General features: G+C 40.6%; 1 protein-coding gene across 4 annotated transcripts in view; it reads right to left on the reverse strand.

Annotated features, from left to right (window-relative positions):
• Positions 1-5921: 5921 nt before the first annotated feature.
• The window catches only part of LOC124605668 (carboxylesterase 5A-like), a 107878-nt gene continuing 88242 nt past the window's right edge, over positions 5922-25557 (reverse strand). For 3 of the 4 annotated variants that reach the window (XM_047137512.1, XM_047137510.1, XM_047137511.1), the window contains 4 exons: positions 25401-25530; positions 14694-14826; positions 7920-8101; positions 5922-6493 (listed from right to left, as the gene is read on the reverse strand). In XM_047137512.1, coding sequence (XP_046993468.1) covers positions 7933-8101; positions 14694-14826; positions 25401-25530 — 432 coding nt within the window. In that variant the 3' untranslated portion in view covers positions 5922-6493; positions 7920-7932. The remainder of the gene's footprint in view (positions 6494-7919; positions 8102-14693; positions 14827-25400; positions 25531-25557) is intronic. The other variant, XR_006978670.1, reaches the window with a different exon arrangement.

Below are 25557 nucleotides of genomic sequence, written 5' to 3' on the forward strand. Positions count from 1 at the left end.
TGCCAGGATGTTTCATATCAGCGCACACTCCACTGTAGAGTGAACATTTCCTTCTAGAAACATCTTCTGTTTTCTCTTTTTCACTATGGGATTTACTTCAGGTAAATTTAATCATTTCATGTTGGTACTTTGTTGATGATTGCATTTTCCCATTGTGCTACCATTAGGCTCTTCTACCAAGCCGATAGTCATCAAAAGTAAGAATTCTGGCCAATTAGTCCTAGAGATAACTGACTACTTTTTGTAGTTGGAGTAAAAGACTTAATAGACTGTTCTACGAACAAGATGACACAAGGTGGCCAATTACAATATGCACTAAGTTTTTAATAGATCGTTAGTTATTAAATCAGTCATCTTGCATTGCACTTCCACGTGCCTGTAGAGAGAGGATCATTAGCTTTCAAAGTCATTTCCACATCAAGATTAGCATGGAGACGCTGATTCAGTCTCTACAGGCACGTAGAAGTTCTTAATTAGACATAACGTTTTCGTCTATGTGATTACTAAGTAATCTCCTCTACAGTATTCACTAATTCAACAATATGATATACCTTCATAGCTCAGCCAAAATTTTCTGCAGCGAAAAAGACATAGAATTTCTTAATTACTATAATTATTCAAACAACGAACAGAATAATTATTCAAACAATTTCAACAATACGTTTAATGTTTATTCAACGAAACTCTAAAATACATATCACTTAAATATTGAAAACTTTGTTTGTGGCAGCAATCAAAACGTAATTGTCAATTTTATTCGGACTTGACAGCAGCATAGTAATCCGTTGTTTTGTAGGGCTGGCAACCACAGCCAAACCTCGGCATTTTTTGTGAGAAACTTCCGCACTGGCTGTATGAATGATTTTTATTAAATCTGCGACCGGTTTCGCACCACTTATCGGTGCATCCTCAGGCAATCTGAACAAAAAATAATATAATAAGAGCTCATATAAACTATTCGATCCCCCAATTTTGAGGTGTAAATTAAATTTTTAAGTAGCCAGTTTTTTTAATGAAACAAAGTACTCACATACGCTATTTATAACATAGTAACGTTGAACATTGCCCTGTAGCTGCTCCCCACAATTCACGTCCAATATACCGTCATCTGGTGAAAACAGTAGTTAAAATTTAAAAATATTTTTTAAAATGATGGGAGCGGCAATGACCTAGAAAATAAAAATAAAATACGATGCTGATAAAACACTCCTAAACACGAACGACGAAGAGCGGAACATTAGCATGAACAAACAGCGGAATTAGGGCCATGTAAATACATCAGAACATACCGTGCAAGTTGAGAGGAGCCGCGCGGCACCGGAACGCGGAAAGCGCTCACGCAGTGGCGCGAGACTCGCCAGAGGCCAGATGACGTTTACAAGGTGAGAAGAGTGGGGGGTGCTGAACATTTGATAATTCATTATGTCTATTTTTTAATCTAATACCATACTATGTGGCCAATATAAAAAATGGGCAGTTAGTTAAAACTAAGGGGTAAGGCTACATGTTTAAGTAATCAAAATTTTCTGAAAGACCCTTGTGTCTCAATCGTTTGTGAAGATTTTTGATCATCTACATTCACTCTAAATCATATAAGCGATGTTTCCTCAGTTAAAACAAGACGTCTACAAACAACATAGCAAACACGAGAATGGCCAGTAGATGTTCCTAGGGCACCCGATTGAAAGGTGATACGTCAACGTCACTACTCCCATCAATGAAACAATGAAGAGAGAGGAACAATAGTACTCGAGTATAATGAGAATTTCAGTGGTTCTCAGGTGAAAATACGTGATGCACTCTGATCGGACGCCATGTAGTCTGGCAATAGCGAAGGTTTTCTGGATCCGGTAGGTCTGGTGTGGATCGTACAGAGAAACCAGTAAAGGTGAGGTGTTTGTTTCTTTCTCACTCTACAGTGCTATGGAGTGGGCAGCATCAGATAGTGTCACCTCGAGCAAGTTGGTTCTCTAGTGGGGGAGCAGAAGTAAATTCAGCAATGCTCAGCTTGCAAGGGTATGGATTTGCGAGTATTGTTTATGCTACAGCGATGGTTCTAGTCCGCACACGGCAGGGGCGCGCCGTCAGAATCCTGACCGGAGCTGTCGTGCAGCGTGGGTCGGAGCAGAGCGTTCTCACTTGGCGCTGCCCTCTAATGGCTGAGGATGAGTTACTGCTGATGCTGCAGCCATGGGCGTAAACTTGCAGAAAGATGTTGCTAGCCGATTGGTGGGGCTTGTTGTGAGGGAGCGAATAGAGCCCCCCTCCTCCACGACATCTGGCTAGCGGCGTCTGGCGACGCCAGTCACTACACAGACTGTGGCCAGTTCGACCCTTTATCCCATCAGTGTTAGATGCAGAGCTGTATTTGTGATGCTGACTGAGCCTGGCATGTTCACCAGTAGACTGTGATGGGGTCACGAGGGTTCTCCAGAACCCATGACAATTATCCACTTAACAGTGGTCGCTGACTCAAGACTCCTTGACAGCTGGGCAGCCGATATTTATACACACCCGGACGCAGCACATCTTCATGTATACGCCTCAGGTATCATCCTTTCCCTCTGTCGTCACACTCAAGCGGCTTCTTGGATTTTGGTAACACTGTTGACTGCTGATGTGCTGGTGGCTGTCAGAAATATGTGGCGGTTTCGTGGTCATCACTGTCACTGGCAAGAGGTGTTACAAAAGAAGATAAATGTGTGGTTACAAGACCGTGTACTAGTTATTAGTGCTCTGATACTGAAAGACCTAAACATCATGAAACATATTCAGAGTATTAGTATTTTGAGCCATATTTTGGCACAACAGCAGCAAGTAATACTTGTAGTAGTTGTGGTTGCAATAGTAGTATGGGGGGTGTCCAGAGACTTAAGAACATTTCGGTATCATCAAATAAAAACAGAACATACCAACACAAAACCTTATTTATGAAGTTACTGTACGTTACTGTATTTTTCAATGTAGGCGCCATAGCTGTAAAGGCACTTATAGTAGTTTGGGACAAAGCTGTACTCCTCTGCCGCCAAAGATTTGACTCAGGATTTCACTGCTTGTTTGAGGTTTCCATTTTCTGCAAACTGTTTTCCACTCAAAAATTCTGATAGTTTCATGAATAAGTGACAATAACTTGGTGTCAAGTACGACATTGAAGTTCTTGCTGTGTTCATGCTGATGCCATAATATCTGATAGCTCCCCACTCAGATCTTCTTTGTGGACACTGGTCCCTCACTAATTAAAGATAATGAGCGTCTACGTCACTGAATCCCCTTTAATTACACTATCACCAGTTATATTCTTTACTTGCTACACATTTAGTTAGGTCAAACATTTTGTGCACTCCGGGACGAATGAAATACACACTTCCTACATGGCGGTATTTTTAATGGGTGGTGCCATTTTAAAGTGTACAGAAAAAGAGACTTGATCGCTCGACTGTAGAACTCTGGTCACACCGAGATGGGGGAAGAAGCTAACCGGCACCTTTGCGCTAGCGATGGTGGGGGACAGGCGCCGGGCGTTGGGCTCGATCGTTCATTACTTTCTGGACAACCTCATTTCTAAAATGTGGTATCGGCTGCACTTTCAAATTTGTGGCCGCTTTTCCCACAGCCGCCACCAAAGCATGAGGGCGCTGCCACGAACGATTACGCCGCTGCAAACAATATGCAAGCATCCCCTTCCCGGAGCTCCAGCGGTGGACCTACTGAAGTTCGAACAGTCATGCATAGTCCGAATTTTGTGTGTTTGTCAGTTGAATAATATTTACCGACTTTTATAGTGGCTAGAGCTCGACGTTTTCAGAATACATGTTGCACTGAAGAGTGACGGATTTATAAATCTATTGTAACTGTATGTGTTTCAACCTTCAAGTCTTGTGTTCACGTCTGAAGCTTAAAATACAGCAAAAATGTTATGCATTATTACCACTGTTTGATATTGTATACATTGTATTGTATGTTAACCGGTGGCCTAGAAACGACGGAGGGCCTCCGTCGCCGCCGCGACTGCGGTGGTCCACAACCCCACGACTACCGCAGTCCACTTCACCCCTCCGCCGCCCCACACTGAACCACTGTTTCAGGGTTATTGTGCGGTTTGGCCCCCAGTGGACCCTCCACCTGCCCCCCTCCCAGGGAACGTCTCACACCAGACGAGTGTAACCCCTATGTTTGCTTGGTAGAGTAATGGTCGAGTACACATACGTGGAGAACTTGTTTGCGCAGCAGCCGCCGACATAGTGTAACTGAGGCGGAATAAGAAGAACCAGCCCACATTCGCCGAGGCAGATGGAAAACCACCTAAAAACCATCCACAGACTGGCTAGCTCACCGGACCTGGACACAAGTCTGTCGGGCGGATTCGTGCCGGGGACCAGTCGCTCCTTCCCGTCTGGCAGTGCGTTAGACCGCACGGTTAACCGGACGGGCACTGTTTGATATCAGATGTAGAACAAATTAATATCTGAAGTCTCTGTTCATGAACAGCATCTGTTCGTCGCTCCTGTGTTCACTAAAGAACCATACAGCGTGCAAGGGAGTCATATCATAAAACTGCAGTCATACTTGACATTAAACACTAACAGCGGCAGAAGGTAAAGATATTAGCAACATTAGTTAAAGCACATTGATGTAATCAAAAGCAATAGATAATTTCCTGGGACACGAAAGGAACAACTGTGAGTGAAAAAAAGCAACAGGAATACTACAGAAAAAAAGAGCTCCAAAATAGTTTTGACATAATGATTTACATAAATTTAGTGTGGTGTGCCGCTGTCAGCAAGAAAATGGTGTGGAAAGAATTAATACATAAATAAATTTCAATAAATAAAAATTTATTCTAAAAACGTTAGATCTTTTAAGGGTGTAGCTCTGTGTACACGATATTGATTTGTTGATTCCCACATGGGTTATTTAGTGACAATTAATAGTGAAACTATGTTACTGTTCCTAATTTCGTTCAAGAATTCGACGGGGCCCTGATGAAACGATTCCTTCAGTGCCAAAGGAATCCATTTTTACCTTTTCATTTTTTAAATACAGTCGTACGCAGCAGTATGATCTCTTCTACGGCTAGGTTTCTACACCAAATAATACTAGTAATTACTCAACTAAAATATATCATAAGACTCATTTTGTAATTGCCTTACTAGTATGTTACCAGAAAAAATTCCACTTAGCTGCCAGAACCTATGATATTCCAACTAACTCCTATAACAGGCCTGAATAGATCTAGTTCTCATAACAGAGCAGTTCAGCCATACTGAATGTCTTAGACAAATGATTACCACAATTTCATCGGGATACTTTATATATAGTGTAGTGAAACAGTGTCACTTTAAATACAAGTTACAGTTCTCAGTTACTTTATTAAATATGTATTTACATCACCAAGTATTCATTTATTTTGCTTGTTAACTGTTTAGTTGAAAAGAACACAGAAACTTTTCTTAATTCACTTCCCTCATTCTGACACCACAATTAAGGTTTCAGGTTTTAAAATGAAACTTAATAATACAAGTTTTCAGCGTCATTTTGTCGTATATGGTGGTCTACTTAATGAACCCTTCATGACCTACAATTGATAATCCTTTCCTTCCTCTTGGAAATTTCCATCAATAATTAGTAAGTTCAAACAATAAATCAAATTACCTTTCCAACATACTGTTTTATTTTTATTTTAATAAATTTAGTGTGATGACCAGCATCTAAGAAGGAAAGAGGCGATCGTCTGGTTATTGGTCAAACAGACGCCTACATTGTTACTGCCTTGAAACTGCTCCAGTTCGCTTGTCAGTAGTAATCCTTAAGCACAAACAACTCGTTGTAAGCTGCGTCATGTATCGGTGAAGATCCATAGAGATTGTGAAATATGGTATAGTATTTTATTAATAATTTCTTTTCATTTTTATTTTCTCATGTCAGTGATATGAAATTAATAATTTTATTTCAATAAATACAAATACAGTAGTTCCATCTTCAAGCAAATAAAAAAATAAATGAAATTAATAATTCCATCTTACTGAGAAGAGAAAACTGAAAACGAAGTTAACTATAACGGACAGTACCACAATGCTTAAGTGTTTAGTTGCACTTAGGCCGTTTCCTGAAATTTCTTAACATTTGTGGGATTTAAGTATCAGGATTATGTTCAGGAACGACGAAACCGCCATTTCGCAGTGACTTGTTACTTATACTTTAGAGATGTTTCTCTCGAGTTTTGGATTAAGTCCTTTCTGGCAGAGAGTATTCAATATTTAGGTGCTGTTTCTCCTCTTCTCTGCAACTGATGAATATCTGTAACATTTGTGAGGTTGAAGTATCAGGATTATGTTCAACAACATCTAAACCCCAAATTAAGGGAATTTTTCGAAGTGCCTCAGTAACTAAGCATTAGAGATGTTTGTTTCGAATTCTTAGTTAATTGCTTTCCAGGTAATCATTATCTATCTGTAAAGTGCTGTTTTTCCTCTTCTTTGGAATCGGTCAATGTCTGTAACAGGAAACAGAACAATATATTAATACGTCCTGAGAGATAAGTGGCTGTAAGATAATGTAGCCCTACCACATAAAATGATGAAATTCTTTACAGCATTTTTAAACGTATGTTTTAGGGTCAATTGCATTCCATAGTAGCTGAGACACGTGGTGATATTCTTTATAGTCAAGAAAGGATATAGAAGAAAATGAGAAAATAATGGAAGAATAAGATTACTGAATAAAAACCGACAAGGTATACTACAAAATCATCACAAAAAGAATCAGCAAAACTGCTGTAGTCATCTTTAACAGAAGAGGAATCAAGATTCAGGAGACGAAGGTGCTGTATTGCTAACATAACAAGCGTGGACAAAATTGTAGAAAAATATACAGACAATAGTAAGGAAATATAATCTCTTCGATTTCATTAAATCTTTTGATCGTGATGCTAGACAACAGAGGTTTATCTAAAAGTTTAAGAGAAATCATAAAAGGCATGTATGAATAGTCACTTATATCTGTTGTAGGGAAAAGAATTCAAAATGGTTTTGAGAGCATGGGCCTAGGCATGGGACAAATGTTCGGCTAATCCGTTTTCTTTACCCTAAAAATACATTCTACAATCTTACGATATTATATAATAACTAATTGCTGACACTGAGAGTAATCTGAAAAGAGAAGCATGTCAACAGTAAAGATAGTGCGCTTCGTGCAACCAGTAGTTACCTGATAAGAAGCAAAGACAATTGTAATTTATGCGAAAAAGAAAATTTTGTCCCATATCGTAATAAACGGGAAGCAGTAGAACAACTAACAAATAATAAATACTACGGGTGCAGTATATCTCATGGAGGCTGAATTGATTTCGAAATTAAAGTAGAGAAACTTAAAGTAATGAATGGCAGAACTAACGTATGGGAACGAAAGCTGGCTAAAAGAATAAATGAACTGATGCAATAAGGATCCAGAGTGTACAAATTAAATTCCTGAGATGTGCCGAAGGACGCACATTTTCGAACGAGAAGTTCAGATATAAGAGCAGAGTTACGATTAATGACTCGAAATGAAAAATAGGAAGATCGGTGAAGCAAATTTAAAGAGCACATCACTAGGAGGGAAGTTGACAGACTTCAAAGAAATACTACAAAAATATTAGGCAATACGAAGAAGCAACATGGGGAAACTCTAAACCATGTTAAAAGACTTAGACTAGTCTCTGTAAGTAGGCGGAACAGGCAATGGCTAATATGTGCAGGAGAATATTACGATGATGACACCATAGGTGTAAATAATAATACACCACGAATTGCAATTCTCTCGTTCCTTGAAATAATTCCTCCAGGGAGGATCGTGCTCTGTTAGTGTTCCTAAAATGTACCGAAGGGTTTTCCATATCGTTAGAAGAGCTTTTGGAGGAAGATATTCATGTTTGTCCTTACCTCTTGTGGCATATCATATTGTGTCGGGAAATGGCATGAGTGGAACGTTCTCTCTCCAGAAGGCCATACGCTCGCCATATGGGTCGTGTGCGATCGAGAAGTTGGCCTGCATCAGAAAGTAACTATGGCTGGAGAGGTCGTAGGGCTGCCACACCACGGGATCCGCCTCAGGAGTAGGGTTGCTGTTGAGGCACACAGACATGCATTATTCTTTATGTCGTCTACAGATCCTCAGACGAACAAGTAAAAAGCAAGACTGAAAGTTACTTATTAATTACGTGATGAAGGAAGTACAAGGCAGAATATGCTTAATTCACTGACATTCAGTTCTATAAGCATACCAGAAAAAAATATCAGTAACATTAAGGAGATTTGGCGACACTACGGCGTAACACCACCTCTATAATTGAGAATAGCTTCAGTTCCGCAATACCGAGACAAAGTATGTTCTCTAGTATGCTATATGCAGCTGAAACCACTCACTAAAGATAAAATTCCGTTGAGTATCCTAACTGCGAGGATGTTGATAGCTACATTCCGTCTACTGTTCGAAATAATCGCAGACCATTTGGATGGGATAGAGATTGTGTAATTTAGACAGCCATTGCGGCTAAAATAAGGTTTTTAACAATTCACCAAACGAGAATCGTATACAGGCAGCTCTGTGAACACAGCTGACGCTACCTTCGAACTCCGGTGTGTTCACAGCGTACGCATCATCAAGATCTAGAAGAAAGGCCAACACCTGGGCATCGCTAATGCTGTAATAAACGTCGTCGTTCACCTTCACATTACCCTCAATACGTTGACTCTAGTGGTGGTTTCGAAAAACACCCACAAAAAATCACAGGACCACCTCTGTCCTTAACTACTCTCGCGTACACCGTGCGTTACAGCTATCACCACGTCGTGGATGATCGCTACGATTTGCGTCATTGGAAATGAGACAAAATCGCCACTCAATGGACCAAACTACTCACCTCGAGACAGTTCCTGTCAAACTCCTATACTGTTTGTCCTAACGAAGACCTGCAGCGTCGTGGGAAGCTGTATTCACAGATCTTTTGCAAGGATTCCAACTTCTAATGTCCATTTCACGAAGTTCCCGTTGCAGTCCACTATGCAATTTTCACTCTCCAGTGGACTGTGCGCTGGTATGAAATTTACTGGTTAAATAAAACTGTGTGCCGGACCGAAACTCGAACTCGGGACCTTTGCTTTCGCGAGTTTCTGCGTAGTTGGAAGCTAGGAAACGATATACTGGAGGAAGTAAAGCTGCAACAACGGACCAGAGTCATGCTTGGGAAGCTCAGTCCGTGTAGCACATGCCTGTGAAAAGCGAAGTTCACGAGTTCGAGACTCGGTTTGGCATATAGTTTTATTCTCCCAGGAAGTTCCTCTTTGCAGTGTTCAGCAAGAATCTGGTTCAAACTGACTTGCATTCGCCGACAGCAGCAATTCCTATTAGTACTATTGAAAAAAAAACAGCCATAGGTTGCATAATATACGTTATTAACTCAAGAACAATGCGTTTCGTCCGGATTATGTTACGTTAAAAAAATATGAACTTTTCTGCCAAAAAGCATTTATCACGGACGCAAGATACTGAATAAAACCTATAAAAAGGCCACTACATGGAGACGCTATTATGTCTGGCGTGGCCTGCATGAGGTTACTTTAATCGGTATCATATTTCCTCACGTATGCTTTTTTGGAAGAAAATTTCTAACTTTTTAACACAATCTGATGATGCTATATTCGGGTGATACGCATTGTTCTCAAGTTAATAAGGAATATTTTGCTCTAACGACTGTTTTGAAGCAGTAGCAGTAGAACGTCGGTTTACCACCACGCCAAGATGGAATTTCTAATTGCAATAGGGTCTCAAACCAAACACCAGTGAAAAGGTGACACTCGTCTTTTTACAGTGGTACAGTGGATAGTCACATGGTGTCACTCCTAAATATTTATAAAAATCTCTGAATCCCGCTATTAGCTTTTACATTATGTTTAACCGTCTTTCTTTCACACGGTCGGTATATATTTTTAAGAATGTTTCTTCATTCCATCAATTTTCAATCGGAAGCATATTCTTAATGGTGAATTTAGTTTTTGATGTACCGGTAGATTCCTGTTTTCCATTACGTGAAAATGACATCCCTGAATTACTGAGACCCACAGTGGTTCTAAGTCGTAAGGTCGCATATTCGCGAGAAGAACAACAACCAGCTGGCGTCTATAAACACATACTTCCGAAAATAATTGATAAGAAATACATCTCGGCAAAAAGCTAGTTGAATTACGTTAGAAGAAAGAACAACATCGAGAAAGCTTTGAGGCAGAAGATCTGCCGTTTAAGTCAGTTGTCTGGTATCAATCAAACTATGACTAACAGATCCGAAGTGTTTATAGACGGCACAAAATGTTATGTACTGTTGTAAAGTCGGTGATGATACACAGCGTGTTTCAAAATTCCACCGTAAAACGTCAATGGTATATAGAGTATGTTTTGAGGAACAAAACGAGATCATGAGCGCGTGTCCGGAAACGTCATCCAACGACACTACACGACGTCAAAGTAACTGTGTCCGTGTATGTATATATATGGTGATTCCGAGATGATGCTACGTATTTCAGGGATGATGGATCAATTTGACGTAAGGGGCCCAGGTCTGGACCGGACCGAGTTGGAAGTTAAAAGGGAAAATCTTTCTGGTAACTCACAGTGTTGCTGGCAAGATTGCAGCGTAAGCAACTTTGAGAGGTGGTAGTACGCACCGAAACAAGAAAAAAATGTCTAGTAAAATGAGCTTACAGTGCATACTTTAACAGCTGTGAGCATTTGTTCAGTAGTGGAGATGCTTTTCACAAAAGCAGGCGGCCCATGTGGCCGAACATTTCTAGGCGCTTCAGTCTGGAACCGCGCGACAGCAACGATCGCAGGTTCGAATCCTGCCTCGGGCTTGGGTGTGTGTGATGTCCATAGGTTAGTTAGGTTTAAGTGGTTCTAAGTTCTAGGGGACTGATGACCTCAGATGTTAAGTCCCATAGTGCTCATAGCCATTGGAACCACAAAACCGAAGATAAACAAGTGCTTACAGATCCTCAGATATGCGTTGTAGAGCCTATGTTTACTATAATTTTTTTTGTTTTAGTCTGTATTAAAACTTCTGAAACTTGTCTACCATAAAATCTTAGCAACAACAGTGTCGGTACGCCGGCCGGAGTGGCCGTGTGGTTCTAGGCGCTACAGTCTGGAACCAAGCGACCGCTACGGTCGCAGGTTCGAATCCTGCCTAGGGCATGGATGCGTGTGATATTCTTAGGTTAGTTAGGTTTAATTAGTTCTAAGTTCTAGGCGACTGATGACGCATAGTGCTTAAAGCCATTTTGAACAGTGTCGGTACATGCATTCCACTGGCAGGGGTGTCAAACAGATTTTCGTTTGTAACTTTGGACTCCTTCGTTTCTGGACCAGGGTTCCTTACCTCAAACTGATAAATTTATCATTCTATCATTCCCGAAAGTCAGTAACCTCATCACGAAATCACCCTCTTTGTACGTATATATAGGATAGGTGGCGGTATAAGTATGCGGGGGCAAGAGAACACATCAAGTTCCCATGCCCCAAAGCAGAAATTCACCATTCTCCCATCAGGCAGCGCATACGTCATCATATCCCCCGTTTTATATTGGAACCTCGTGGCAGTCGGACGCTTACGGATGGAGAAAACACGATAAGTCACGTTAGTACATTTAGATGTAAGATTTCTATACTTTGACTAAGAGTTAGGTGAAACTAGATATAATTAAAAATTAGATAAACTCAGTACCGGATCTGGCGGCTATAAGCTTCCAGTATCCATGACTTTATTTATGTGTTATCTGTAGATTTCTGGAAAAGAAAATAGCGAAATGGGGTAAAAGTATGCAGGTCTGTAGGGGTAAAACTTCGCAGGGCATACTTTTATCCCATCATAAAACTATTTGCGAACTTTTACGTTAGATAAATCGTTATTCACTTTAGAGAACTTTATTTTTCTTTTTGTAGTTTTTCTTTCGTTGGAGAGCGGTTTATTCAAACACGCCTACCTCTCAAACACACCCCGAGTATAAGCACAGCTTATATAGTGATTTTTTTTTTCGGGAACCGATCGAGAACATGAACGCAACAGCCATTTACAGAGGCGTTCTACCATCAAGCTCCTGGCCTTATTGAAAACGGGAACGTAATACGACAAGCATCCAAAGTTAGCGCGATTTCAGAGACTCCCTTAACAAGACATCTTAAATCAGAGACAGGCAGTGAGCACCTCGGCCGAATCACGGAAATTTTTCCATTGGAGGAAGAATAACTAATAGTGCAGCACTGCATTTTCCTCGATAAAAGTTTTCGGCCTTACTGTCACATCACTACGACATTTACTTTTTGATTGCGCGGAAAAATAAAGAGTTGCTATATTTTATCTCATGTATTTATTTGTAATCCATTTTATTTTCTTCAGCAGGGTGTAACATTACGCGCTGCGTACTCTTGTTCCATGCCCAGGTACTCAAAATTATTTTTTTCGAAAATTTTACTACTCTTCTAATAATAATTGGATAGCAATGAAACTGTTACACAGTGTTACCAATATATCAAACTAGGTGTTGCATGCTACCGTTCGTCATTTATATAAACGGTTTATATAAACGGTATCGTCTAGTAAACTTATCAGAACATCAAAACAAATTGCAAAACGATTTAGAAAAGATATCTGTATGCTGCTAAAATTGTCTGTTGACCCTAAATAATGAAACGTGTGAGGTCATCCACATGAGTGCTAAAGGGAATCCGTGAAACCTCGGTTACACGATAAATCACTCAAATATAAAGGCCGTAAATTCAAATAAATACCTACGAATTACAATTACGAACAACTTATATTGGAAAGAACGCAAAGAAAATGTTGTGGGGAAGGCGAACCAAATACTTCGTTTTATTGACGAAACGCTTACAAGATACAAAAGATCTACTTACTGCCTACATTACCATTATCCGTCGTCTTTTGGAGTACAGCTGCGCGGTGTGGGATCCTTACCAGATACGTTTAAAAGAGTGTATCGAGAAAGTTCAAAGAAGGGCAACGCGTTTTGTAGTGTCGAGAAACACAGGAGAGAGTGTTGCTCACATGATACAGGATTTGGGGTGGACATCATTAAAACAAAGGTGTTCTTTGTTGCGGCGGAATCTTCTCAGAAATGTCGTCACCAATCTTCTCATCCGATTGCGAAAATATTTTTTTGACGCTGTGCTACATAGGGAGAAACGACCATCATAATAAAATAAGGGAAATCGGAGTTCGCAAGGAGAGATACAAGTGTTCGTTTTTCCGTGCGCTGTTCGAGATTGGAATAACAGAGTACTATTGTGAAGAGTGACCGATAAACCCTCTGCCAATCAGATCTGCAGAGTATCCCTGTAGATGTAGACATAGGTGTAGATGTAGTCGATGTAACAATGCTGCAAGTTCTTAAAATCATTTTGTAAAACAGAAATTCATACTTTTATCCGCCCCCCCCTCCTTGCCATACAGGAGCCAGTGCCCTATAACTACTATGCTCTGTTGCGTCGTTGAATGACATTTCTGGGCACCGGTTTCTGTCCTTCATTTCCGGCAATCCATCAAGTGGAACTGCAGCTGGTCACGTAGTATTTGGATTAAAAAAAAAAAAAACTAAACACCGTCCAAACAGGCCTTGGAAGGCGCAACAGTACCGACCGGCCGCCGTGTCATCCTCAGACCACAGGCGTCACTGGATGCGGATATAGAGGGGCATGTGGTCAGCACACCGCTCACCCGGCCTTATGTCAGTTTACGGGACCGGAGCCGCTACTTCTCAGTCAATTAGCTCCTCAGTTTGCCTCACTAGGGCGGAGTGCATCCCGCTTGCCTACAGCGCGCGGCAGACAGGATGGTCACCCATCCAAATGCTTGCTCAGCCCGACTTCGGTGATCTGACGGGGAACCGGTGTTACTACTGCGCCAAGGGGGTTGGCGTAGTAGTAGAATAATGATGACAAAACCAGCGGACTCATTTGAATCTAATGTTGCTTATTCTTTTTAAAACATGCTACCAGTTTGAATTGTCATCTGACCATGCTTGTTATTGCCACGGAAGGTATGGAACGCATTTCATTTTGGCCCGCTCCAAACTCCAAACCATTCTGTTCATTCACATGAAAACGGTTGTGGATAGAAAGTTACGTTCGGGGTATGAGGATGACACCATGTGGTGTTGAAACTGGTTGCATGTTTTGAAAAGAATGAACGACTTTAGATTCAAATACAGCAGCTGGTTTTGTCATCACTGTTCAAGTACTACCCTCTTTTTGTTCCTCAAGACACCTTTTACAACCCATCTAAGTTTGCCGGTGTGATTTTGAAACACTGTGCGTCTATCTTTCACTTTCAGCTTTAGGTTTGTAATTCCTATTCTCCAGAATAATCTCTCCACCTGTTTCAGCTAATGCCAACTTACATTCCGTTATGTACTACTGCGCTAGTTATATTTGAGAGCAGGCAGTAATGTGTCTGCGATGGGACTAGCCCACGATTTCTAATCGTTGTCGTATTCGGTACAGATTGTTGAGGCTATTACTTTCAACTTCGGCTGCAGCCTCGTATTCTGCCAATGTAAATTTATCAGATACTGCATTGCTGTAAATGTACACTCTAATTTCAATGTTTTAAATTTTCGATACTCGCAGGTTCTGTCAGCGGAAATACCTACCCATACTTTGCGAAGTTCGTCCAAAGACGCAGCATGTTTCTGCGCACTTTGTCTTCTTCTGATTCAGGATCCAAGTTATATTCTGTATCTTTTCTCAAGAACAAAATAGCTAACTCTCCTGCATGTGAAACTCCTGAAAGAAGAAAGAAACAAATGACAGATGGGAAAGATTTGGTTATGTTAACATTGAAACCAGTATACTGACCATGGCAAGCAAATCCTCGACTTCCTAGCAGTCAAAGAGTGACGCTAACATACACTATTCAGTGACATTTTTGCCAAGTAAAAAAAAAAAATAATGATACTCCTATACATTTATTTCGACTAAGATTTCTTACAGGTTACACTTGTAAGCTAAATCCTCAACTGGTAATGAGAACCAAATATTTTTAACTAGGATCACCATTGCTACATTATTATCAGTTAGCTGGGATTTGACTGAAGAAAAACCATTTCTACCTTGGGCTGGATCTTAAACAGATCTCTCTCTTTCCGACGTTGACAGCGAAACGTATTTAAAAATTGTTTCTGCTTTCTTAGCGGAAGTAAAACCTAGACAACAGCTTTATTTCAGATAATTTTATTTAATACGTTGCAGAAAGAGATTATTTGAAGTACAGTGCTATGTAATTTGTTTACCACAATTCTTGTAACCCAAATTACAATTCATTTAACGGTCCTTACCAAAGACAACAATAAAAAAATCTGTGTTGCCACCTTTTCAAAAGGGAGATATTACTTGTAACTAAGAGGGGCTCCCACATTTATCTCATGTAGAAATATACAGTATTTAATGAAAGAGTGTAACCGATAGCGAGTGCTCGGATGCACCAGCTTTACACATAAAAGTAACCACTAAGAGCTTTTCGGTGCTCTCTGCAAGTTCTTTCTCGAAATACGAGTAACGGGCAACACAGACGTGAGGAGAAGAGTACCATTGCCCGCCGGAGGGAAAGTACTGTGAAAGCTTCATTATTGATACGGGGGAATCTTCATCACCCGGTTTTCTAACCTAGGAAAACCCCTCCTTGAGAAAGATAACGGATGAGCTAACCTCTCCACAAGTGAACAATCAGCCTAGAGTCCTCTGAAGACTCACCAGCGAGGGAATCCTGTTTTGGATAAGCTGGGAGCTGTCAATCTGTGATTGTAAACCGCGAGAGCGCTTGTTAGATGAATGTACTATTCTCAAATGAAATATTTTATAGACTTTCACTGTCCTGAGCAGAATGTGGGCACGCAGGAACGAGTAATCAAGAAGAGGAGAATTTCCCAGCCGTCAGTGAATGATATGATACTAACGACCAAATTTCAACACTCGAAAGCACAACGTGGAGAACATCTACATCATAACTGGTAAGTCCTTTTCGGTGAAATTGTTCTGTGGAGACCCCCAATTAGGATTGAGAACTCGTTATGATTCTTTTGAGAGACTTCATGTGGGGACTTCATCTCAAGGCTTCATAGTCAGGACTTAACCTGCGCTGACCCATGTATCTGAACTTCAGTCTACTCCATGTTGTTGTGATTCCCATTCTAGTCTTAACTGCAGCTGCAGCCTCGTATTCTGCCAATGTAAATTTATTACATACTTCATAGCTGTAAATGAGCACTCTAATTTCCAAGATTTCAGTCAAATCAGTCAAATCCCGGTGTCGCTAGCTTTCCGACCGTCGGCGTGACCCGTGACGTCAACGTAGTGTTTCGGCCACAAATACTTTATCCGTCGGATTTCCGATCGCCAAAGGAACCCGCAAAATTGGGGAGACTCTGCCGGCTGTTTTATAGTAACACCACATTCTCTTCACATTTAATCCAGGCTTAGGAGTGATTGTGAACATAGTACATAGACATTTTCGGTTTTTTTTTCATTTTTGATTTCATTTTTTACTTTTATCTTTTCTCTTTATACCAGATTACTGGAGAAAGTGATTAGACATCTTGACTTATTTACAAATTTTAAATTCCGACTAGTTTTCGTAAGAAAGCCAGAAATTTAAAATTTCGTAAAACTTTATGCACAGTGACCAGGAAAGGTCTCAGAATCTTGTAAGGGTGTTGCACGGTATGATGTGCCAAGAAATAATTGTTATGAAAAAAATTCGATACGCCGTGCCGTATTTCATTAATCAGTAAATGCAATTGGCCCGCAAGAGACTGTGTCGCCAAAATTGATTTTCGTTTAGTCTCCTAAAACAGAACAAGAGAGCGATACAAAAACTGGACATGGGGCAGTAGTAAGGATCGAACCATAACCAAAGGCTTGGCAATATTGTGCATTGTCATCTACGCTATGAGAGAACGGACACTAATTCTACGTGGCGAGGCACTTGAATTTGCGCGAGAAGTAGCGTGACTGGCTATCTTCAGTACTATCTCGGAAGCGGGGCAACGTATCGAATTCTTGTCTTAATAATTATAATTATATTATACCCTGCAACACGCCTACAAGCCTTTCAGGTTGTTTCTGACCAACCAGTATAATCTTGTAATGTCTTTTAACCTTTCTCCAAGATCTATGTACTGTTTTCTAGAACAAATGAATCTTTTGTAATTTCAAGTATATTAGTATATCACTTACTGCGTTCACATTATTTAAGTTCAGACATTTTTGATTTATTGAGGGACTTAGTTTTCTATGCCACACTTCGACGAGATTCGTACTCCTGAGCCACTGGTTAAAGTCTTTCCACATTTTAGTTGGCATACTAGCATTTTCCATCCTTTGGTTGACCATACAGTCTACTAACATAATGACCTTTTTCCCACTGGGCTTTTCTTCCGTTACGGCCATCCACGATTCATCGGCACTGTTAGGTGGATGAAATGCTATGCAGAACTGACGCCGAGAAAAATAAGTGTTATTCTCTATCCCTGTATTCCTCTGTTAATTCTAGTTCCAGAATTTTCTTCCACAGACATTGGATAAAGTGTAAAATGTAATTGGAAAGGGATTATCAGGGAACATTGTCTTCATAGTTTTAAACAAATCCATTTCAGAGTCTACCACTGCAGCTTTTGGTGACCAACCGGGTCCCCAATTTTTCATTCCAGAAAAAGCTTTCATAAGCATTTTGACATTTGTCTGGGAGAAAAGGAAATCCCTTCGAATCTTCTTTTGTGGTTCCGTTGTTAGCACGTATGCTGTACAGTTGTCTGAACTGTTTCGAACAACAATCAGATGTCCCGTTCATAAGAAGATACCCTTTTTCATACAGGATTTTATCTGCTTCTTCACAACAAGACACCACCGTAGTTTTCTCAAGAACGGAACAGTCGCCAATTTTCATAAGACTCTTAAGGGGACACGCCCATGAACGGGCTGCATTTTTAGCATTATCTTCACCCTCATAGTGCAACTGATCTATAAATGAGAGATAGCTCAAAATTCTTATACACATGTAGGGTCATTACTCAAAGCAGTTCCCAAAAAATCATTGTGATATTTATTATATTTTGGAACTGGCAAAAATATTTATAATAGTCTAAAAAACGGAACACTACTTCACTGCGGTACCATTTTCTTTGGAACCACTGACTGCACAGCATGGATAAAGTGTCAGAGTACAGACAACATTCACTTAAGTGTTTTATGCCTCCAGTTTCCTTCCCTGATGCTGAACTGTCAAAAAGTCAAATATTTTATTGTACTACAACAAAATATTTAAAAATGTAGTTCAAATATCTCCGACATCTTCATCATGTTACAAATTTTTCAGGAAATAGTAGGCAAGAGAGGTGGATGAGGTCATTCTAAATATCTGTACCAATTTTTGTGAATTTAACTTAAGTCATTTAGGAGAAAAGTGTAAATGAATGTTGAAAATTCTAGTTTTCGGTAAATAGCAAATGAAGATTTAGAGATTTATTAATTTACCACTATACTCGTTTAGAACATTCCAGCAGCATACTTCGGTTTTCCCCCTATTTCCTTATATTCCATACTCTTTCTCTTCATTCTTTTCTTTATCTTTGACTCCTTGGTAGCAGCTTCTGCAGCTGCCTCTGCTTCGGTTATTCACCGCTTGTCAATTGCAGTTACAGCTGAAGTCATATTCCTTTCCGTCTGGATGTTCAATTTCTTCATATAATTGATCCTTGAAACTGCACCATCATTGACTGTTATTATTACATGCGTTATACGAACCTTCAGCACTGTTAACCCAACAAATGCAGTTTTTGATATTCTCTATCATATACAACTGTTGAAGCTTTACTGTGCATTCTGAGAGAGTCCAAGCATACATTTCCTGAGTAGATTTTTTCCAGATCCCTACATATAGGCCTAATTGCCTCCATTACAGCAAGTGATAAGGAACGCTTGTGCGTATATTTTGTGCCTGTAACATTGCTCAAGCAGTACCTGCACCACGAATCTTCCTGTTTTGAACACAAACCACTCTGTCGGGTTTCATCTGTTGACATTCTGTGAAACAGTGTTGCCCAAACAGCCTGTTTGATGTTCTCCAAATCTCCTTCATTTCTCCTTATTGCTAGTCCACAATATTGAGTAGAAGAATCAATTTCACTTTTTGTAAGACGACCTGGACCACCTATGTGTTTGCCGTCTGATAGTTTTTTTTTTCACTGAAGTCTTTACATAATTTTCTCAGGCGAGCGCCCATTCTTTTTTGTACATGCCCAACACATTGAAGCTTTTCTATCAGAGTGTCCCTAATAAGGTCTGTCATTAACAACAGTATCACTAACCGATTTGAAAGACTCTTCCTTGCTGAAATGTCCTCAGAAACTTCAATACTACCTTCACAATTTCAGTACTTACATTTCACAGCATTCTTCTTTAAAAGTTTTGACAGAGTATCCTTTACAGTCTCCATCCCTAAGGTAGTCTACATACCTCACACAACGACTGACCTCTGATCTTCTTTCGGTTCCATATTTCCACTTGGGCCATCAAAATTCTTCACAAAACATGGGTGCCAATAAACTTACTTGACCAACCCCGGCAGTGCTTTGTTAGACATTCATAATCCAGTATCTTACCAGTTTCAATAAATGTGGCAGTTACAATCCCATTCAGAGAAGTATGACCTCTCTTCTGCCAAGATCCATCAAATGCTGCTACAATGTCTGTATTCTCAAACAAGGCTACTGCTTCTTCTGCTGCTCTTTTCATTGAATGTTCACTTACACCACATAAAGCATTATATATTAATTTATTGTATCTCTCAAACCTCAGTGGAGGTGGAGGCAAAAGCACAAAAAGTCTGGGCAGCTCTCCTTCCCCTTCTGATACATCGCATTGCATAAGCAAGCTGAATATTTACACTGTAATGTCGTTTCTAAGTTACTGGCGATGTCATAGTATCACTGTGAGTGTTACATGAGTTACAGGCAATCACTAACCAATTTGAAAGATACTTCCTTGCTGAAATGTCCTCAGAAACTTCAATACTACCTTCACAATTTCAGTACTTACATTCCACAGCATTCTTCTTTAAAAGTTTTGACAGAGTATTTAGGTTCACAATAACATTTCCGTCGTTATTGCTGCTCACAATATTACTAGGCTCGCTCTTATTATATTCAGAAAGCGGAAGTGTACGTCTAGAAGCGCTGCCTCTAGACACAGTTTCTGCGGGCGACTTTTGAAGCAACTGATGTGTAATATTCGGTTGTTTGGAACTGGTTGCCGTGAAAATTTCGTTTGGGGCTAAAGTTCTTTACTCTCGGCATTTGTGGCCCAGGAAACACACACACAGAAACAAAGCAACACCCAATAACTACAAAACCACACGCGTATGAAGCCCCGAAATCATATGTTCTCAGATCGTTGTTTACATTGGAACCATAGCCTTCTAGACATGCCTGTACTTTGGTTCCGGGAGTCAGTTCCTTCCAGAATACACCTATGTTAACGATCCGTAACTAACGACGGAAAAAACGGAAGAACAAAATAATACATCACATATTTTGTCGTACGTCAAACCTGTGCAACATTGCGTTCAACCTCAGTTTTAGAACGAACGGAAAATGATAATGCGCATAAACTATACATTTTTGAAATCAGCACGAAATTCCCTTTTCTATAGAGCAAGAAATTTTTCAAATTTTTGCTCATTTTCACGAGCATGTCCCCTTAAACCAACTCTTCGCCAGGCTGTGATGATCTTTTGACTACAAGTAATAAGATGAATCTAGAAATGTAAAAAAAAAAACATTGACAGATGATATTATCTCCAGATTTCTCAAGTTCAATCACCAGAGTTTCCACAGCATTTTATCCAAGTCAGACGGCTCTGGTGTCTTCCTCCTTCCCCAGATACACTTTCATCTTCCAGCAGTAGTTTGTTGCTCTGTCACAGACTGTCCAGAACTTTATTAGTGTATGTATTAGCACTAGGTTTTGATGAGATGTATTGTCGACATTAATGCGACATTGAAATATGAGCAGCCATCCTGGAATCTAAGAGTCCCTCAGGTTCCCACATCTCAGAAATTTCTCTGATTCGTTCCAGTTTGTCATTAGGCATATGTTCAAATACGGCCAAAGCTCAACACCCTCAGAATAGCATGGAAACAGTTGCGAGACATATTTCATTGAGCAGTGGTCGGCGATTCTCAACACTTCAGAGCTGAGTGATATCTTCATTTCTTTACTGGTAAACAGTCGGGATCAGAACACAAAAGATTTTTTTCCATTCCACCCTAATCTATATCCATCCAGGCCTTGTAAACGATTCAGCCTTCCTTGTGGTTCCACAAACACAGTTTCTCAATGAGGGGTACATGAAAATCCAACATAAAAAGACTCTTCATTATCACAGATCCTAATTGAATACCATGTAGGTCTCTGGCCTTCTTTCAGTAGATCATTTTTGCTCTGTCTACCAAAAATTCCAGCCTGAGCACCTGTAGTCCATATTTCATTCCTATTACTAGAAAACAGTAAGTCGTAATCAATAGAATTTACGCTAAATGGTATTGCTTCTTCTTCGTAAAGGAATTCTTCATGACATCATAATTTTCGTGTTGTTCTGAGTTTTCAGCGACGTCTTCTTCACTATAATGTTCAAAATGTCCTCCGTTAGCGAGGATACATGCATCGACCTCCGTCGCATGGAATCCCTGAGGCGCTGATGCAGCCATGGAAAATGGCGTATTGTATCACAGCCGTCCACAATACGAGCACGAAGAGTCTCTACATTTGGTACCGGGGTTGCGTAGACAAGAGCTTTCAAATGCCCCCATAAATGAAAGTCAACAGGGTTGAGGTCAGGAGAGCGTCGAGGCCATGGAATTGGTCCGCCTCTACCAATCCATCGGTCACCGAATCTGTTGTTGAGAAGCGTACGAACACTTCGACTGAAATGTGCAGGAGCTCCATCGTGCATGAACCACATGTTGTGTCGTACTTGTAAAGGCACATGTTCTAGCAGCACAGGTAGAGTATCCCGTATGAAATCATGGTAGGCAATCGAGGAAGTACCGTACATACTGACGAAACTAAAATGAGCCCTATCATGGAAATTAAGCGTTTCCGGACACATGTCCACATAACATCTTTTCTTTATTTGTATGTGAGGAATATTTCCTGAAACTGTGGCAGTACCTTTTTGTAACACCCTGTATATGCTTATCACTCGGATTGAGCCAGCGCGACTCGTTATTTAATTTTTTTTGCCTTTAGAAACCACCCGCCTTCTCAGTACTCGCCTCAGTGTTAATATCGAGAACGTATTGGAGGCCCTGGTCGCCGCTTATCTTTGGCGAGTTGGCTTTAGGCGCGCCGCGAGGCGAACAGGAGGAATAAAGAAGAGGCTTTCTGGGAGTGAGCGCTGGACTGTGCCTGAGGAGCGACGCCGGTGTCGGAGGGCAAGGGAGCATGGTCGGTGGGCCCCTCGGAAGCAGTCGGTTGGGACGGAACGCCGTGGGCTCGAAGATCCCAGGGTGTGGAGGGACGGTGTTGTCCCGATGGCAATCATCGTGTGCTGTTCAACGGCTGAGAAGCGATTTCTTGGTTCTGTCCTTGGATTCCGACGAAGAATTACGGCAAGTTTGCTGTATGAGGTGAACATAACAATTCTAAAAAGCTGCTCGTTGGTGGCGCCTGTATCTGACTTGTGTAAGCTTTGCTTCGGTACTGCTGTCTCCAGCTAGAGCGCTGGTTGGGAGGAGAGCGTTGATATAGGCATTGTCATCTACTTAGCTGCTTTAAGGTAAATGACTGTTTTGGATCGAAGGTAGATCCAAGTGAAGGACCGAATCATTACTTGTCGTATTAAGAAACCTAAGAGGGAGCCCCAGTGTATTAAACTTGTTATCGGCAGTTATAACGAGTAACTGACACCCTGATAGTGTCCACGAGTGAACTTTGGAGGTACTGTTAAGTGTTTGTAGTAAGGGAAAGATTGGCTGTGGAGCTTTTCTGTCGGACGCTCACGAATTGTGTTAACTGCAGTTCACTTCTTATGGTATTTTGCCGTTATACTTGTCGTGGCGAAATCGCCGATAGTATTTCCATAATTTAGCTTGGGACGTCACTCTATTGTTTGGTGTGGCCCTTCCAAGAGTTTAAAGTCTCAGATATTTTGTTACTGCCTTGCTGAGGTTATCTTGCAACAGTTGTTGATTAGTCCCTTGTCTACCCCACCGTACTGCTGTTTAGTGCGGTGCGGTATAGTCAAAGCGTTTAGTAGTATCGCATCTACTACCTCGCCGAGTTTAATATTTGCGAGTCGTATCCACATCGACGTATAATCCTAGTATGCAAGTTTGTAAGTTGGTTGCGCCCTGTTAACGTTTTATCCATCGTGGAAAATGTTTCCCGTGCCGCATGTGATCCTGAAGAACAAAACGGTGCACAACAGTGCATGACCGCTCCGAAATCAAAAGGTATGTTTTAAACATTTTTTAATGGGTGTAAACACTGATCTTAAGAGTTGAATTGTGTTTTTTGATTTTGAAACGTAAAGTTTTACATACCTGGTTAATTATAACATTTATGCTTATTATTTCTCATAATTCTTTGGCGGTAGTGTGCATCACATGTAAGGATGTTTATGGTGTAAAGTGTTTAAAAGGAATGAAAATATTTTGTGATAGGCTATGGGGTTTGAGTGTATCTTGATAGCAATCAAATTTTATTGCATTTAAGTTGTTTTAATTAAAAATTTTTGATCAATATTTTATTGCCTTTAGAGATTGCAGGTCATGTCTACGAAAATTTTTGTACTACCACGTTGCGTTAGAATCTTCTGTTTAACCTTGCATTATGCAATTTGTATTTTTTTCCTTTGACTGAAAACGTATTTTGAGTTGTAAGCGTTGTAAATTGATTCTGAGAGCTGTTCTTTGATCTGTTACAATACTTCAGGAATTATATTCAGGATCTTGTTGTTCATGATAACAAATGTTCACTCACTATTTTAAAATCAAGTCAATAAAGTTGCAAATTTTAAAGGTAAAAGAAAGGGCTTTTATTAGAGAAGCGGTGCCTGTCCGTACCCCCGCAACTCCAACATATTCAAAGCACTGGCCAACGCCTGCGGGGCCATGTCGCGAATGACTGAGAAACTCTAAAATACGAGGCAACAATATCAAATGACGTAACAGACGCTGAGCAGCCAAACATTATCATGTTTAAAAATTGCGTCTAACAGGACGGGCTTGCGAGGTATGTACGGGAGAAATCAACACTTTAACGCAAAGCTATAGGGAAATTTTTATAGCTGATTTCCAAAATTATAACTAACGAGAAAAATTAGGAAACAGCCTTAAAATTTCATTTAAGCAAGGCGTATAGTCATTAACAGACAATGTAATAATAATCATATACCAGCCTCTGAGGGCCAGTGTTAGTTAAAGGATTAATGGCAGGGAGCCATCTTTCTGAGTTAAAAGTAACGTCGAATCATTGGGGAGAGGCAGGTAGGAGCATCACACCACAAATCGCAAAGATTGTTGGTTGCCGTACAGCGACTGCAAAACGAGTGAGAGCGAGATCTAGGGACCACACAGTGTCAAGAAGACAATGCACGGTTCCCTGCGAAAGGACTACACTACGAGAGGACTATAAGATTGTTTGACTGGTCCTGACGGACAGACGAATTATAGCAGCGGCAATATGCGCAGAGGTTACAAGCAAAGTGTCACAATGTAACGCCGGGAAGCTTGGTTGTGATCTGCAGTAGCAATGTGTCGTCTAGTGCTCCCTCTACACCACAGTCAGCCAGAGTATAATGGGACACTGATTGTCTTTACGTAGTGCCCAGCGGAGGCTCACTTCTGTAGATGGCATCCGATCGATGCCAACGTGCCAATAGACGATTTGGTTTCTTTCTACACGTCATTTTACTAGTCATCTGCAATTTACTGGTGTACACCTTTGTTTGAAGCCTTGCGGCGTATTGGTCGTCGAATACTGTTCTTCTTTCCTTAGAGTAGCGCTAGACACATCAAGAGCGTGAACAATGGAAACACCAGCATAATGGCTTGCTGTCGTGCTGTGAAGTTTCCATCAGGAAGGGCATGTTCGTTTCCGTACATTTTCATTTGAAGCTACTGCTCCGGTTCGCGTGTAGGGCAAGCGGGTGTGCGATTCAGGATGACGTACTCCTGACCATGTAGCGGTGGCAACAGCTCACAAATACTAGAAATGATCTTTAGTTTTTTTGTTAAAGCGAAAATAGAAACAATAGTGACATTATCGATATCATTGGGTAGCACAGTGATTATTTTACTTACCCCATGGATTTGTAAGAATGATGTCTCCTCTGTAGTCGAATATATAGGAATGAAGGGTCAAGTTAGAGACCTCTACGACTTTCTTTATCATGGCATCGTTGGGATCAGACCATGCGAAGTCTTCGAAAAACTGAAAGGAAGAGACTTTTGTACATTA

Source organism: Schistocerca americana, chromosome 3 (assembly GCF_021461395.2).
Source record: "Schistocerca americana isolate TAMUIC-IGC-003095 chromosome 3, iqSchAmer2.1, whole genome shotgun sequence".
Classification (NCBI taxonomy): Eukaryota; Metazoa; Arthropoda; class Insecta; order Orthoptera; family Acrididae; genus Schistocerca; species Schistocerca americana.